General features: G+C 43.5%; 2 protein-coding genes across 7 annotated transcripts in view; both read right to left on the reverse strand.

Moving 5' to 3' along the window:
- Nucleotides 1-6,997, reverse strand: part of vps13c (vacuolar protein sorting 13 homolog C) — a 225,915-nt gene extending 218,918 nt beyond the window's left edge. For all 6 annotated transcript variants that reach the window (XM_045709067.1, XM_045709065.1, XM_045709066.1 and 3 more), the window contains exons 1-2: nt 6,766-6,997; nt 1,985-2,028 (exon numbers count right to left, since the gene is read on the reverse strand). In XM_045709067.1, coding sequence (XP_045565023.1) covers nt 1,985-2,028; nt 6,766-6,865 — 144 coding nt within the window. In that variant the 5' untranslated portion in view covers nt 6,866-6,997. The remainder of the gene's footprint in view (nt 1-1,984; nt 2,029-6,765) is intronic.
- Nucleotides 6,998-7,779: 782 nt separating this feature from the next.
- LOC106588016 (C2 calcium-dependent domain-containing protein 4C-like) lies at nt 7,780-9,250 on the reverse strand. The gene has a single exon (XM_014176679.2). The coding sequence runs from the start codon at nt 9,181-9,183 to the stop codon at nt 7,804-7,806; it is 1,380 nt and encodes a 459-aa protein (XP_014032154.1). The 5' UTR covers nt 9,184-9,250; the 3' UTR covers nt 7,780-7,803.
- Between the last annotated feature and the right edge of the window lie 5,577 nt (nt 9,251-14,827).

Here is a 14,827-nt window from a genome sequence, read left to right on the forward strand (position 1 = left end):
CCACCATGCTTCACCCTCTAACCACCATCCTTCACCCTCCAACTCTGATTCAACACTACCAGCCCTGATCACCATCCTTCACCCTCTAACCACCATCCTTCACCCTCTAACCACCATCCTTCACCCTCCAACTCTGATTCAACACTACCAGCCCTGACCACCATCCTTCACCCTCCAACTCTGATTCAACACTACCAGCCCTGAGCACCATGCTTCACCCTCCAACTCTGATTCAACACTACCAGCCCTGAGCACCATCCTTCACCCTCCAACTCTGATTCAACACTACCAGCCCTGATCACCATCCTTCACCCTCTAACCACCATCCTTCACCCTCTAACCACCATCCTTCACCCTCCAACTCTGATTCAACACTACCAGCCCTGAGCACCATCCTTCACCCTCTAACCACCATCCTTCACCCTCCAACTCTGATTCAACACTACCAGCCCTGATCACCATCCTTCACCCTCCAACTCTGATTCAACACTACCAGCCCTGACCTCCATCCTTCACCCTCCAACTCTGATTCAACACTACCAGCCCTGATCACCATCCTTCACCCTCTAACCACCATCCTTCACCCTCCAACTCTGATTCAACACTACCAGCCCTGAACACCATCCTTCACCCTCTAACCACCATCCTTCACCCTCCAACTCTGATTCAACACTACCAGCCCTGATCACCATCCTTCACCCTCCAACTCTGATTCAACACTACCAGCCCTGACCTCCATCCTTCACCCTCCAACTCTGATTCAACACTACCAGCCTTGACCTCCATCCTTCACCCTCCAACTCTGATTCAACACTACCAGCCCTGACCTCCATCCTTCACCCTCCAACTCTGATTCAACACTACCAGCCCTGAGCACCATCCTTCACCCTCCAACTCTGATTCAACACTACCAGCCCTGACCTCCATCCTTCACCCTCCAACTCTGATTCAACACTACCAGCCCTGACCTCCATCCTTCACCCTCCAACTCTGATTCAACACTACCAGCCCTGAGCACCATCCTTCACCCTCCAACTCTGATTCAACACTACCAGCCCTGACCTCCATTCTCTGTACAATGTCTATAGTTGATATAATGATTACACTACTGTCTCCTTGATCAACATGTGAGTTGCTGTAGTGGAAAAGGTCAGCGATCAACATCATGTATCATTAATGTATGGACAACAGTCAGGGATAGGCTACATCAATGATTCAGAACCAGACCTGGTCGACTACAGGCCTCTGTGAGGTGAACCAGACCTGGTCTACTACAGGCCTCTGTGAGGTGAACCAGACCTGGTCGACTACAGGCCTCTGTGAGGTGAACCAGACCTGGTCGACTACAGGCCTCTGTGAGGTGAACCAGACCTGGTCTACTACAGGCCTCTGTGAGGTGAACCAGACCTGGTCGACTACAGGCCTCTGTGAGGTGAACCAGACCTGGTCTACTACAGGCCTCTGTGAGGTGAACCAGACCTGGTCGACTACAGGCCTCTGTGAGGTGAACCAGACCTGGTCTACTACAGGCCTCTGTGAGGTGAACCAGACCTGGTCTACTACAGGCCTCTGTGAGGTGAGGACAATAGGGATGGATCAGAACCAGACCTAGTCTACTACAGGCCTCTGTGAGGTGAACCAGACCTGGTCTACTACAGGCCTCTGTGAGGTGAACCAGACCTGGTCAACTACAGGCCTCTGTGAGGTGAACCAGACCTGGTCTACTACAGGCCTCTGTGAGGTGAACCAGACCTGGTCTACTACAGGCCTCTGTGAGGTGAACCTGACCTGGTCTACTACAGGCCTCTGTGAGGTGAACCCGACCTGGTCTACTACAGGCCTCTGTGAGGTGAACCTGACCTGGTCTACTACAGGCCTCTGTGAGGTGAGGACAATAGGGATGGATACCTGGAAAGTACAATAACATCTATTTAAAATGATAGGCTCCACACATGTTGATGATAATAAAGTAATGCATACTTACCAAAGCATTTTCTTTAACTTTCAAGTTTTCCAGAACAACATTGCCTGGACAGAGATGAGAGAAAACACAAGTTAATAGTGATACTAGAACGTGTACACTAGTTACAGGAAGCTTGCTTGATGTGTACACTAGTTACAGGAAGCTTGCTTGATGTGTACACTAGTTACAGGAAGCTTGCTTGATGTGTACACTAGTTACAGGAAGTCTGTTTGATGTGTACACTAGTTACAGGAAGCTTGCTTGATGTGTACACTAGTTACAGGAAGCTTGCTTGATGTGTACACTAGTTACAGGAAGCTTGCTTGATGTGTACACTAGTTACAGGAAGCTTGCTTGATGTGTACACTAGTTACAGGAAGCTTGCTTGATGTGTACACTAGTTACAGGAAGCTTGCTTGATGTGTACACTAGTTACAGGAAGCTTGCTTGATGTGTACACTAGTTACAGGAAGTCTGCTTGATGTGTACACTAGTTACAGGAAGTCTGCTTGACTTACAGCTAGCGGAGTAGATTCAGACAATTATCAACTGTGTGTGTCGACCAGGGAGTCAGGTTTCTTTCATCGGGCTACTACAAAAAAGTCAGTCATGGTGGATATATAGCCTAGACCAAAACAGGAAGTTAAACAACCATGGCTGGTGGTTATATAGCCTAGACCAAAACAGGAAGTTAAACAACCATGGCTCCTAAATCTGGACCAAATCCTGTCTGATTCCTAAAAACCCAATTCCGTATGTACTGCACTACTTTTTTACCAGGGCCCTAGCAGTGAATTATATTCACAATGAAACAAAACATACTCATTATGTTCAGAACAACCCAGTGTATGACGACATGTCATCTGGTAACTGTACATCAAAACATAGTGATTATTAACGTTGACACTGTAAATGACATCAGTTTTATGATTTGGAGATGTGAAGTGCACATTTGGACTCACGGGTGTTTGGCTTGCTTGTATAATATCAAAACGGTATTTATTATGATCCTCAACGTCTCATCTTTCAAAATACATCGAGTCCTCTTAACTTTACAGCATTTCCCCCTAGGTGTTACATTACAGTGAGTTAGCGTAGCTCTAGATGTTACATCACAGTGAGGTGAGTTAGCGTAGCTCTAGATGTTACATCACAGTGAGGTGAGTTAGCGTAGGTCTAGATGTTACATCACAGTGAGGTGAGTTAGCGTAGGTCTAGATGTTACATCACAGTGAGGTGAGTTAGCGTAGGTCTAGATGTTACATCACAGTGAGGTGAGTTAGCGTAGGTCTAGGTGTTACATCACAGTGAGGTGAGTTAGCGTAGGTCTAGATGTTACATCACAGTGAGTTAGCGTAGCTCTAGATGTTACATCACAGTGAGGTGAGTTAGCGTAGCTCTAGATGTTACATCACAGTGAGGTGAGTTAGCGTAGCTCTAGATGTTACATCACAGTGAGGTGAGTTAGCGTAGGTCTAGATGTTACATCACAGTGAGGTGAGTTAGCGTAGGTCTAGATGTTACATCACAGTGAGGTGAGTTAGCGTAGCTCTAGATGTTACATCACAGTGAGGTGAGTTAGCGTAGGTCTAGATGTTACATCACAGTGAGTTAGCGTAGCTCTAGATGTTACATCACAGTGAGGTGAGTTAGCGTAGCTCTAGATGTTACATCACAGTGAGGTGAGGTGAGTTAGCGTAGCTCTAGGTGTTACATCACAGTGAGTTAGCGTAGCTCTAGATGTTACATCACAGTGAGTTAGCGTAGCTCTAGATGTTACATCACAGTGAGGTGAGTTAGCGTAGCTCTAGATGTTACATCACAGTGAGGTGAGTTAGCGTAGCTCTAGATGTTACATCACAGTGAGGTGAGTTAGCGTAGGTCTAGATGTTACATCACAGTGAGGTGAGTTAGCGTAGCTCTAGATGTTACATCACAGTGAGGTGAGGTGAGTTAGCGTAGCTCTAGGTGTTACATCACAGTGAGTTAGCGTAGCTCTAGATGTTACATCACAGTGAGTTAGCGTAGCTCTAGATGTTACATCACAGTGAGGTGAGTTAGCGTAGCTCTAGATGTTACATCACAGTGAGGTGAGTTAGCGTAGCTCTAGATGTTACATCACTGTGTCCAGTGTACAGAAACAACACGTCTGGTGAAATCGTGTTGCTGATCACCTCTGACAGCAGTCACAGGACTGTAAGGTGATCTAGCTCAGGTAACCATCATGTACTTTGGAAAAATAACCCAGGACTTAAAAAGAACCAAGCCTCCCACGTCAAGGTGTGACAAAAGCATTCATAGTGTTGAGAGGTAAAGTGAGCTCGCTTTGAGATGGAACAGTCATGTGATCATAATCTCTTCAGAATATGTTGTTGGTAGACTCTGTACTCCTTTGCCCTCCATTCACATATCTATTGTTAAAACGTAGGCCTTTTCCATCAATGATTGAATTAAACAACATCAATTGAATTTAGCGTATAGTTTAGATATTAACCTGGAGAAACACTACCGTGGGTCAAATCGATGACCTTATCTGACCTTTGGGCTTTTATCAAGAACCAAGGGTAAACTAATCTACGGTATAAAAACACAACAGCAGAAAGCCTAAAATGGAAGACTTCCTTAGTGAAACAGACAGACCAACAGACCGTACAGTAGGTTACAACCAACAGACTAACATTTAATCATGAAGCTCTGTATTGGGCCTAGTCGACGGTTGAGACACATGATACAATAACTAGGTCTACAGGGAAGAAACAGGACTAGTGAGGAATCTGTCGGTACCGTTTGGTATTTGTAGTAAGGGTTTTTTTCCTGTATGAGCCTATATCACAATGCAATACAAACAAAACTAAATGGTGCTGCAGGCTAGCTTTGGTCTTACTAGGATATATGACACTTATGCAAATCTAATACAATGGCTTTTATCTGGCTTCAACGTTCCAAAGATATAGGCTAGGCTAGTACTGCGGTCTACCCATGACAAAAATAAGGGTCCTGTCTAGCTAAGGAATCATAGATTCGACTACTGTATTAATCCAACTGCTCTATTAATCCAACTACTGTATTAACCCTGGCATCAGGTCTGGAGTGCAAACATGGGACAAAGATCCCACCCTCCTACACTCGGATGACGGGAGAGGATGACAGGTACGGCCGAGGCCTAACAGTCACAATGGTTTCTGCAGGTATTATCGAGACGGTGGGTGTGGACGCTGTTACCTGCCAAGAGACTTACTGCAGTATCCTGAACTTCCTTCATAGCAAACATTGCAGTTGACAACTCAAAATGTCACTACTTTCTCATGTCAGTTTGCCAGGATCAAAATGTTAATTGTTATAGGCCTACTCTTTCACCAGCTGTGTTGACAGCTGTATGTATGACTAAATGTTTCTATTTCACATTCTAATGTATACCCTACTAGCTAGGTACATATTATCTAGCTTTGCAACTAACTGTGGCTTATCCTGGGCACAGTCTGTTTCTGCTCTCTTGCCAACTCCTTATTGAACGGTCATGCCATTGGCTTGACAATGATAGCAATGGAATTTGCAAGAGCACAAAAATATCTGGGACCTGGCTAGTAAAGTATAGGATATGGCAAGAACACAAACAGATCTGGGACCTGGTTAGTAAAGTATAGGATATGGTAAGAGCACAAACAGATCTGGGACCTGGCTAGTAAAGTATAGGATATGGTAAGAGCACAAACAGATATGGGACCTGGCTAGTAAAGTATAGAATATGGTAAGAGCACAAACAGATATGGGACCTGGCTAGTAAAGTATAGGATATGGTAAGTACACAAACAGATCTGGGACCTGGTTAGTAAAGTATAGGATATGGTAAGAGCACAAACAGATATGGGACCTGGCTAGTAAAGTATAGGATATGGTAAGTACACAAACAGATCTGGGACCTGGTTAGTAATGTATAGGATATGGTAAGAGCACAAACAGATCTGGGACCTGGCTAGTAAAGTATAGGATATGGTAAGTACACAAACAGATCTGGGACCTGGTTAGTAAAGTATAGGATATGGTAAGTACACAAACAGATCTGGGACCTGGCTAGTAAAGTATAGGATATGGTAAGTACACAAACAGATCTGGGACCTGGCTAGTAAAGTATAGGATAGGATATGGTAAGTACACAAACAGATCTGGGACCTGGCTAGTAAAGTATAGGATATGGCTAATAGAAAAGTTGCCACTTCACTCAAGAGATCCACACTGAGAGAAAGGCATCAACTGGTTGATGCCTTGGTACCTGACCAGATCATACCATCTTGATTTACCAGTCCGCTCAGTCCTGTATGCATTCATTGTTGTGAAGACAGATTAGTTAGACAGACTACACTGTGTCCAGCAGGAAACAGCTGGGGTTAATGCATGTCTGTTTATGTTTATGTCTACATGTTGTACCCATATAATAATAGATTACTAATAAATGTAGGCTAAGCCTGACAAAACATAAGGTTGTTTGTGTATGGCAGCCCATTTATGCAATGCCAGATCAAAGTAAATATGTTAGCTGTGTGAGCCCCAGTCACTGACTTTCTAGGCACAAAGGGTCCTACAACATTTCAATATCATTACAGGTATGTTTACAAAACCTTTTGTCGTAGACTGGGTAACGTTAGCATCATGTCCCAGAGACTGGTTATAGCTAGCTAGTTAGTTAGTTAGTTAGCATTAAGGCTTGTTAAAATGCTAACAGCTAACCTAGCCACACTAGCATATCTTGCACTGTGAGGTTAGCAGCGCTTCAACTGTCAGCCTCTTCTGTGCGTGTCGCTTACCTCCCCAAATGCCAATCTTCAACTGGGACTTGTCGAGGTTTTCCACATAGTCTCCGATGAACCTATTCAGGAGATCACTGACCATAGATTCAAAAACCATTGTTGAACTTCGTGGCTAACACTACCCTGGTTGATGGGTAAATGCTACGAGTGCCAAGATTATCCCGTGATCTTCAGTGTGAACGCCTTTCCGTAGCACGATGACAAGAGCTTTAATATGAAAGAGATTCGCTCTGCGATCGATTAGTAATGTAGCTAATCGACTAGTAATGCCTGTATACAGTGACAGCCAGCGGTGTCAAATTATGGGATCTTGAATAAACTGTATTTGCAAATAACACAGGTGTGATCATGTAAAAAATAAATTATTGTGGCCAGAATGAAATCATTGAATGACTTTCAAACATGTGGGAATGTAGAACTCTGGACCATATCAATGAACTATATTTGGTAGTGTCATCTTTGACACGGTTAAACATTTGTTTTAATATTCTCATCATAGGCAATGTAATTGTAATGTATTTGTTAAATAAAAGCTTTTCCAATTAATTAAATGTATATTATAAAATGTAATCTGAGTGCTCTTAAAGATTATTTTCTGTAGGTTTTAAAGCAGGTCCAATTAATTTCCATTTATGGACCAAATCTAATCACTAATTCAATTTCTAATCCTTCCTTATGTCGATGTAGGCTGTTGTGTAGACGGCTCTGCAATTGCAGCTCTTGAAATAGACCAGTGGAGGCTGCTGAGGGGAGGACGGCTCATAAATGTCTGGAACAGAGCAAATGGAATGGCACCAAACACATGGAAAACAAACACTCATTCCGCTCCAGCCATTACCACGAGCCCGTCCTCCCCAATGAAGGTACCACCAACCTCCTGTGAAATAAACTGTCTCTGAATACCGTCACACTTTAGTAGGATGAGACTCAAAACAACCAGATGGAGGTTTTTTTTTTACGTTGATTTAATAAATATGTAGCAGAGTAAAAAGTCAAAAAATATTTCTTATATACATTCAAACCGATCAACAATTTTTACATAGATAATAAAGTTTTCAGCAAAATCTCACAGTCTCCCAAAATATAGTCCCTTTTCATGGAGGACATTTTGTTGACAACTTTAAACCGCAGCGACCGGCAGCAGATATCTTCCTGTGACATACCATAGAAGAAGAAATCCTCGTTGAAGATGGGGTTCCTGCTCCTCTTAATTACCGCGCTGCGTTGCTTCTGAATCTTCCCCGGTAACAGACAGATACTGATGCTGCAGTTGATGCTCTTAGGATCCACAGAGATGGCATACAGTCCCTCAGCACTGATCAACCTCACTCTGAGTCTCTGGTTGTCTAGGCAGTACTCTGCTGAGAGCCGTAGTGCCCCCTCTCTACCTACAGGAACTAGACTCTCCTTCATGACCCTCTCTCTGTGGAGGACGAAATCTATGGGGAAGATAACAGGGGGAGCCAGGGTGAAGGCACTGGGAAGGGGTTCTACTAATCCAGCATCAGAGGCCCTCCGGATGATATTTGGGCTGTTGTCCGTAGAGCTGCTTTCATCTGTGGACAGGGAGTTGTTTCTGGAGAGCACAGCTTTTCTCATAGTCCGGGACAGAAGTATGTCGCGGCTCAGGGCTTTGAGCAGGGAGGACTTGGGAGGCGGCCTGGCCAGGAGAGGGGAGCTGAACGGGGAGGACTCGGTGGAAGAGGTGGTATCACTGTCCAGGGTGCTCTGTCTCTGGAGAGCCACCAGCCTGGAGCCTCCAGGAGACAGCCTGCTGGAGGTCAGCTTGGTGAGGCTGAAGGAGGATGACGGTGAGTGGGGTAGAGGTGAGGTTCTGGAGGAGTACGTTTTGGAGCGGCCGCGAGGCCCGGGAGAGGCAGCGATCAGGGGGAGGGGGCAGGCGTTTGGGTGGCTGTGGAACAGAGACTCTTTCCTCCGGGTGTGGGGGCTCTCCAGGAGGGTACAGAAACCGTAGCAGGTCTGGGCCTTGGCCAGGTGGGGCAGGGAGAGAGCTGCTTGGCTCTGGGGGTCAGCGTTGGTACTCTCCTCATCACTGAAGCCCTGGTCGTATGGAGTCTCGTCCACGCTCTCTACCTGGATGAGGGTTGGATGAGTGTTGATGAAGGGTTCTCTCACTGTTACCTCAGGAGAAAAGGACACCTTTCCAACAGGGCTAGTTTTACTCCAATCCACTGTCTTTAGCTCCTGCTGTGGCGAGATCTTTGGTGGGATGCAGAACTCAGGGATAGTACTCGGAGTGATGATGTTAGGACACAGAGAGATCGTCTTCCTTCCTTTCTCCCGAGATGTTCTCTCTCCCAACATGATGTCTGAGATGCGGAAGCTGTACTCTGCTATTGGCAACAGAAGGTTGTTTTTGGCCACTGAAACACGGATCTGCTCAACGACCCACATTACATGAGCTCTGTCAGGATCACAGCTCTGGAGAAAGAGAAGGAAGAAAATTCACAGTTAGGTCAGATCACAGGCAACTTTTCAAAACCAAAAAACACAAGCAACCAAGGCTACAACTTTTCAAATCCAATCATTGCAAAGCCAATTCTCCCTCATCATGTAATATTTGAATTCAATTCAGTTTCTTATTCAATTCAATGAATTGAAATAATAATACATGTATCCTGTATAGGAATAGCCGACTATAAAATGTTTTTTACTGTATAGGAAATGACCTTGAATGGAAGAGCACATTCAAGCCTGGTCCTTAGACTTCCTGTGGTTATAGTCACCTGTTACACTATCAGTGTCAGTCTACCTCCAGGCTCAGTCTCCCTCCTGTAGGATCTTCCTGTAGGATCCTCCTGTAGTATCCTCCTGTAGTATCCTCCTGTAGGATCCTCCTGTAGTATCCAGTGTGTGATGCTATAGGAGACGGCCAAGCTGGTTAAATAGGGCTGTGGATCTGGGCGGCGGTCACTGCTGTTAAGAAGATCCTCCCTCTCTGTCCTGGTCATCCATTTACACAGCAGGCTTTTATCTCTGGTCATCCCTTCACAGACAGGCCAGCCCAGCAGGCTGTTCACATGGAAACACACGGAAACCAATGCCACGATACTGCACCCTGGGGTCAGCACATGGGAATATCAGCTGGACCATGAACAGACACATGCCAGAGAGATTGAAGAGACCACAGTCAGACCAGACACACCACAGAGACATGGGAGAGACCACAACCAGACCAGACACACCACAGAGACATGGGAGACACCACAGTCAGACCAGACACACCACAGAGACATGGGAGAGACCACAACCAGACCAGACACACCACAGAGACATGGGAGAGACCACAACCAGACCAGACACACCACAGAGACATGGGAGAGACCACAACCAGACCAGACACACCACAGAGACATGGGAGACACCACAGTCAGACCAGACACACCACAGAGACATGGGAGAGACCACAGTCAGACCAGACACACCACAGAGACATGGGAGAGACCACAACCAGACCAGACACACCACAGAGACATGGGAGAGACCACAACCAGACCAGACACACCACAGAGACATGGGAGACACCACAACCAGACCAGACACACCACAGAGACATGGGAGAGACCACAACCAGACCAGACACACCACAGAGACATGGGAGAGACCACAACCAGACCAGACACACCACAGAAACATGGGAGAGACCACAACCAGACCAGACACACCACAGAAACATGGGAGAGACCACAACCAGACTAGACACACCACAGAGACATGGGAGAGACTTTCCTTTTTGCCGATTCAACTTTTAATGGACTGCTAAAGTTTCCGGAAGCTTCTGCCCATGTGTGGGATTCTCTACCTTACGCACAGTCTCTGTACAGCTACTGTTACTCGGGCAGATGGTGCTCGTTTAATAAAGTTATATCAAAGCTGAATCAATGTCTACAAGATCACAGTGATAGTATTGTATATTACAGAACAGAATATAATAGTATAGAACAACGTTCAAGTAAGAGAGAAAAAAAACACCATCTCATTTCTTATGAATTTTTTACAATGATTGTGCCAAATGGTCACATTTTTCTCTCATCAAAACAAGTCAAATGAAATTGTATTTGTCACATGAACCGAAATACAGTGAAATGCTTACTTACGAGCCGTTCCCAACGACGCAGAGTAAAAAAATAATAAAAAATATATAGCAACAACAAGATAAATATAATACACAACAATGGAGCTATATACAGGAAGTACCAGTACTATATACAGGAAGTACCAGTACTATATACAGGAAGTACCAGTACTATATACAGGAAGTACCAGAACAATGTGGAGCTGTATACAGGAAGTACCAGAATAATATGGAGCTGTATACAGGAAGTACCAGTACCAGATCACTGTGGAGCTATATACAGGGAGTACCAGTACCAGATCAATGTGGAGCTATATACAGGGAGTACCAGTACCAGATCAATGTGGAGCTATATACAGGGAGTACCAGTACCAGATCACTGTGGAGCTATATACAGGGAGTACCAGTAACAGATCAATGTGGAGCTATATACAGGGAGTACCAGTACCAGATCAATGTGGAGCTATATACAGGGAATACCAGTACCAGATCAATGTGGAGCTATATACAGGAAGTACCAGTTCCAGATCACTGTGCAGAGGTACGAGCTATTTGATTTCAATATTTACATGAAGGCAGGATAAAGTGACTAGACATCAGGATAGATAATAATAAGGTATTTGAGGTAGATATGTACATGAAGGCAGGATAAAGTGACTAGACATCAGGATAGATAATAATAAGGTATTTGAGGTAGATATGTACATGAAGGCAGGGTAAAGTGACTAGACATCAGGATAGATAATAATAAGGTATTTGAGGTAGATATGTACCTGAAGGCAGGGTAAAGTGACTAGACATCAGGATAGATAATAATAAGGTATTTGAGGTAGATATGTACATGAAGGCAGGATAAAGTGACTAGACATCAGGATAGATAATATTAAGGTATTTGAGGTAGATATGTACATGAAGGCAGGGTAAAGTAACTAGACATCAGGATAGATAATAATAAGGTATTTGAGGTAGATATGTATATGAAGGCAGGGTAAAGTGACTAGACATCAGGATAGATAATAATAAGGTATTTGAGGTAGATATGTACATGAAGGCAGGGTAAAGTGACTAGACATCAGGATAGATAATAATAAGGTATTTGAGGTAGATATGTACATGAAGGCAGGGTAAAGTGACAAGGCATCAGGATAGATAATAATAAGGTATTTGAGGTAGATATGTACATGAAGGCAGGGTAAAGTGACTAGGCATCAGGATAGATAATAATAAGGTATTTGAGGTAGATATGTACATGAAGGCAGGATAAAGTGACTAGACATCAGGATAGATAATAATAAGGTATTAGAGGTAGATATGTACATGAAGGCAGGGTAAAGTGACAAGGCATCAGGATAGATAATAATAAGTTATTAGAGGTTATTAGAGGTAGATATGTACATGAAGAACACCTACTCATTCAAGGGTTTTTCTTTATTTTTACTATTTTCTACATTGTAGAATAATAGTGACGACATCAAAACTATGAAATAGCACATATGGAATCATGTAGTAACTAAAGAAGTGTTAAACAAATCAAAATATATTTTATCCACAATTTGCCTTGATGACAGCTTTGCACACTCTTGGCATTCTCTCAACCAGCTTCATGAGGTAGTCACCTGGAATGCATTTCAATTAACAGGTGTGCGTGAGAGACTGTTGTACTGGCACCACACTGACTGGTATCTGATCTCGTAGGCTGTCTCATCATTTCCATCGGTGATCAGGTCTACCACCATCGTGTTGTCAGCAAACTTGATGATGGTGTTGAAGTCGTGCGTGGCCACACAGTCGTGGGTGAACAGGGAACACAGGAGGGGACTAAGCATGCACCCCTGAGGAGCCTCCGTGTTGAGGGTCAGCGTGGCAAAGGTGTTGTTGCCTACCTTCACCACTTGGGGTCGACCCATCAGGAAGTCCAAGATCCAGTTGCAGAGGGAAGTGTTCAGTCCCAGGATCCTGAGCTTGGTGATGAGCTTGGAGGGCACAAATTTTTTTTCGTTTTTTTTCTGGTACTTTTTGTTTAAGCTTTTGTTTATAAACAGGAAGCACGAGGATAGAATCACGGTCTGATTTGCCTAAGGGAGGATGAGGGAAGGCCTTGTATGCAGTTCATGTGGCCACAACTCAACAGCGAGCCACTAGGCAAAATATGTACTATGCTACAGTTCATTAATAACAGATCTGCTAAAAAAATATGCCCACTGTGCATAATTCAAAACAACACTGTACGTTACTGAGAAGATCATTCACCATTGACGTTGAGAAATGTGTAGGGAGGGTGACCACAACAGTGTGTGTGTAAAGTAGAGGTTAAGAAACACATGAACGTGATACAGATCTGTCCAGGGGTTTCAAGGGGGGGGGACGGGAACGTAATGGGGCTGATAAATACAGAGCCTGTCACGTCCTGACCATAGAGTGCTCTTATTTTCTATGGTAGAGTAGGTCAGGGCGTGACTGGGGGGTTTTATCTAGTTTATTTTTTCTATGTTGTGTTCTAGTTTATTTTTTCTATGTTGGGGTTTTTGTATGATTCCCAATTAGAGGCAGCTGATCATCGTTGTCTCTAATTGGGGATCATATTTAAGTAGTTGTTTTTCCCACTTGTGTTTGTGGGAGATTATTTTTGAGTTAGTGCATGTTGCACCTCTGTCGTCACGGTTTGTGGTTTGTTTATTGTTTGTCTTTCAAAGTTTCACATTCAAATAAAAGATGTGGAACGATAGTCACGCTGCGCTTTGGTCCGTTCCTACACACAGACGTGACAGAGCCGTAGCCTCGGCCAATAGTTAAAGACTAGATTAGAATCATCTGTTTTGATTTTGACAATACATTTCTGATGTCAGAATTCTGGAAAATATTTCTGTCATAGAAAGCCTATTAAATTACTAGAGGGCACTACGTCATAACCCTCATAGTTCCAAAATGGTTGGATAATGGCAGCCATTTTGGTCAGGGAGAAATCCAAACCACAGTCTAATTGTAATGAATGGCAGTAGATACATAGGTGATGCATTTCCTGCTTTTACTCAGGGAGGAGAATAAAAGTATGGCATGTGATGTATCAGAAACTGTATAATAGAAGTATTGTCATATAATTATAAATAGTTTATACAGATTTTATTTTGGTATAAATAGCTTCTAAAATATGTAAACAGACCATAAACGTCTCAATGTTTGTTCTCTTGGAAAGCTGTGAGGTTTATAATATGATAAAATATCCGTCCGTATTGGTTGCTTTTACAAGTTGTCTAAGTGCAATCATCAAATAATTTCAGCAAGTGTATGTGTCACGGCTGTCGAAAGGAGAAGAATGAGCGGACCAAAGTGCAACGTGTGTGTGTCGTTCCACATTTTATTTTCAGCGTGAAACTATGCGATACGTAAACACTAAACTGAACTAACAAAAACAACACACCGTGACGCAGAGTAGAAACATACACTACTCAAAATTAATCTCCCATAAACCCAGGTGGGACAAACACCAACTTAAATATGACCTCCAATTAGAGACAACGATGACCAGCTGCCTCTAATTGGAGATCATCCTAAACAAAAACCCAACATAGAGATACAAAACTAGAACAACCCAACATAGAAAATCTAAACTAGAAAAAAAAAGCTGTCACGCCCTGACCTACTCTACCATAGAAAATAACAGCTTTCTATGGTCAGGACGTGACAGTATGGCTGTGGATTGACTGAATTCTTTGTAAGGAATGTTGGCATATTGACAGTTAACTTTTAAAAGTTAATGGAATCATCCAACTAAAAACTGGGTCAATGGCTAGAAGCGATCCAGCTTTTGTCAAATTAAAGTCAGATTTGTCTTTTCAGTATCAGCTTAGGAGAATTTAGGCAGCAGGTTAGGAGAATTAATGTAGCAGGTTAGGATAATTATGTTAAAATTAGGAAAAGGGTTAGGGTAAGCTTAAATGCAACAACAACAAAAAAAAAACACTT

Source organism: Salmo salar, chromosome ssa26 (genome assembly GCF_905237065.1).
Source record: "Salmo salar chromosome ssa26, Ssal_v3.1, whole genome shotgun sequence".
Classification (NCBI taxonomy): domain Eukaryota; kingdom Metazoa; phylum Chordata; class Actinopteri; order Salmoniformes; family Salmonidae; genus Salmo; species Salmo salar.